This window comes from Gavialis gangeticus, unplaced genomic scaffold (assembly GCF_001723915.1).
Source record: "Gavialis gangeticus isolate Ggan-Ray unplaced genomic scaffold, GavGan_comp1, whole genome shotgun sequence".
In the NCBI taxonomy this organism is placed as follows: Eukaryota; Metazoa; Chordata; order Crocodylia; family Gavialidae; genus Gavialis; species Gavialis gangeticus.
In genome coordinates this window covers 183525876-183529152 of record NW_017729022.1, presented here as the reverse complement: position 1 = coordinate 183529152, position 3277 = coordinate 183525876, and the positions used below count along the sequence as shown (strand labels likewise).

The 3277-nt window shown below is 43.6% G+C and overlaps 1 protein-coding gene across 1 annotated transcript in view; it reads right to left on the bottom strand.

The window, feature by feature from the left end:
- USP34 (ubiquitin specific peptidase 34) overlaps positions 1-3277 on the bottom strand; it is a 237910-nt gene that overhangs the window by 1794 nt on the left and 232839 nt on the right. Inside the window, exon 77 of the mRNA XM_019516623.1 lies at positions 2072-2231. Within this exon, the coding sequence (XP_019372168.1) occupies positions 2072-2231 (160 nt within the window). The remainder of the gene's footprint in view (positions 1-2071; positions 2232-3277) is intronic.

Below are 3277 nucleotides of genomic sequence, written 5' to 3'. Positions count from 1 at the left end.
GGGGGGGGCGCTCCGGCCCCTCCAGTCATCCTTGATGGGCAATTTGCTAGTGTATATGTATATGTTAGGGCTGTGCAAAGCTTCAGTTGCCAATTCGATTTGGCGGAGATTCAGCCCGATTAAGCGGCCAAATCTTCAAATCTGAATTGAATCAGGAGATCCTTTAATCTCTCTGAATCGAACTGCAACCCTCCAAATCGATTCTGAAATATTCAATGATTCGGACATAGATACTTCTTTAAATGTTTTTTCTACATACCTCAAGGTACCAAACAGCTCCTGAATGTTGAGATGCTGGGGCAGATGGAGTGTCCCACGGAAGCACGGCGGGGTCCCCAGCGTGCTCGGAGGCAGACCCAGAAGTGGACCAGAAGCACTTCCGGTCCACTTCCGGGTCTGCTGTGGAGTGTGCAGGGGACCCCCCCGCCTCCTGGCTCAGCAACTGGTGCCTCCTGGGTCGGGGGTGGGGGGCTGATCGCTGAGCAGTGGACCCCCCGCGCTCCTGTGGGACGCTTCATCCACCCCACCATCTCAGTGTTCATGAGCTGCACCTGGTAAATGTGGTATGTAGAAAAAACATTTAAAGCTGGGTCTATGGCCAAATTGCTGATTCTCCAAATCTTCCGAATTATCAGATCTTCAGATTCCACTGACTCGAATTGGGACAGTGATCCAAATCAATGACCTGAATATAGCCCGCTTTGCACACCCGTAATCTATGTATATAATGTCTACAGTTGGAATCAGGACTCAAAGCTCTGCTGTTAAGAAGGCAATATATTTTCTATATTAGTTTTAATTAAAAATGCTTCTTTATTATATTCAGATTTCAAAAAGTTTTCCCTATTATACTAAATTAAATACTTCTAGTCTATGAGTAAATTGTCTCCACTGAGGTCACTGGCAAAATTCATCCCAAATTCAATACAGCCAGAATTTCATCCTGAGCGTTAAGGATTGAAAAGGTATACTACTACTACTACATTTACAAAATTATTAGTTTGGATGACACTCTACAGACATTGTACTGGGATGCTTCCCTATTATCTAGTTTACATATGGCAAGAGGCAGAAATGAAAGTAAGGAGTCAGAAAAATAAAAACAAAACAGTAACAATTACATAATACAGCCTCAGCAGGTTATTTATTGCATGACATACTTGTCAGGTTAGTTTATGTAATTTGTCTTATTTCAGTATATTAATTAGTCAGTTAGTACTAGAAGTCTAACACAAAGGAGTGGCATTCATGGGTGATTTTAAAAAGGAGACAAAGGCACCATTCTAAGCAAGTTATTTCAGACATGGAAATGACACTGGAAAAAGACATAACAATAACTTAAAAAGCAGAGGAATTAGCATTAGGCAGGGCCATCCAACTCCCCAGTGGCAAAGGCTGCACCAGCAGGGTCCCAACAGCTGAGGCAATGGCATTCCCCTCACCTCCCTGGCTGCAAGCTACCCCAGCACTGCATGGGCATGTGGGTCCCCCCCACTGCTGCACTCTATGGGCAGGTACCTCTCCACCTTCTTGGCTGCAGGCTCCTCTGACACTGCAAGCTGCCACGTCACCCTGTGCAGGGGCAGGAAGTGAAAACCAGAAAAGGGAGAGGGAGCCTGGAAATCCCAGTTGTAGCAGCAACTGGACTGATGAGAAGAGCAGAGGCCAAGGGGGGCCCAGGGTCTGCAAATAAACCCCTTGCAGGCTGCAGGTTGGACAGCCCTGGCATATGGTATCAGGACAGAAGCAGAAGAGGATGTTTCAACATGTAGGCAGATCACTTTGAAGGTGAAGACAAGGTTTCAGTTTTGTGCTAGGGAATGTGAAATCCACAGAGACCCCAGTGCAGGGAATGGTATAGTAAGAGCAGTAATCAAGGGAGAATTTAGCAAGGCAAGAGTCCGGCATTATGCAACAAATGAGTTTAAACTACAGAGAAGGTACTGTTAGTCTTATTGGGAAATTTCCAAGGCAGGGATCAGGGTCTTGATAGTGATGTTACAAAGCAAGAACAGACAGTATGGATATATCAAGTAAAAGAGAAGGAGCTGAAGATGACATCAAAGCAAACCTTTAGTTTTTCTTTCTTTGGCTTCTTGCTCTTGTAATGAGTTTCTTTGTTGTTGACAAGCCCTACATTTATTTAGCAGCTCTTGTAATGTGGGAATCAGGGCTGAATTCAGCTGTTTAGGAGTATGCACAGAGAGCAGCAACGCAAGTGCTCGAAGGTCCTACGGAAAACAAAAGCACAGAAACACGGTTAGCAAACATTTCAGATTCTTATTTTAAGGTTGATCCTTTGCCCTCACACACAGAAATTTCTTTGTATAATTAGCAAAAATGTTACCAGAGGATCTGAACCTTTTATGCTTCCAAAAGAACAAATTCCTAAATTTGTGTGCTCTGGAAATCTCCTAAGAGTATTTGCAATGCCCTTAATGTAAACAAGGCCCTACTGACAAATTTAAGTTGTGGGTTTGGTTTGGACCTCATCATGCTCAATCCCATTGTGTTTTGCATTAGTTCTGTAAAATGAATAAACACACACAAGTCAACATGAACATGGGAAACCCAGGAACACAGGCTATGTTACTACATATCCATCCACTCTTTGTTCTTAGGGTACTTTGCAAAAGAGAATGCTGGAAAGCTTGCCTCACTTTCTGTCTCTAGACTACTTCTTGAACCTGGGCTCTCAATTCTAGATCCTGTCACTAAGAGATGCATCAGAAGATATCAAATTGTGCGCCAGCCAGATTACATTTTACTGCTCATAGAAAATTCAGCAAAATCAAGAGCTAATATCAATGATCTACATCATCATTAATTAAACAGTGTTACTGACCTCTTCTGCAATGGTGCTATATTACACACACACACACACACACACACACACTTTTCCCCTTTCTTATTGGAATAGGTTCACTTAGAAAAATGGAATGAGACTTTTTATTGAATAGTCAATATGTGTGTGTGGGCTTCTTCTGAGGGAAAACAAATATTAAGCAATATCCTAGATTTTTTATTTTCAACTTGGCCTTCATGACCTTGTACAAAGGACTTTAGCAATAGGAGCACTCTCCACCCCAGAGTGCTGAGGGAATTAGCAGAGGTCATTGCGGGACCCCTGGCACAGCTTTACGAGCACTCGTGGTGCTCTGGCAAGGTGCCAGAGGAGTGGAAAAGGGCCAATGTGGTCCCCATTTTCAAAAAGGGAGGAAGGACGACCCAGGAAGTATAGGCCTGTTAGTCTTACCTCGGTCCTGGGGAAGCTCTT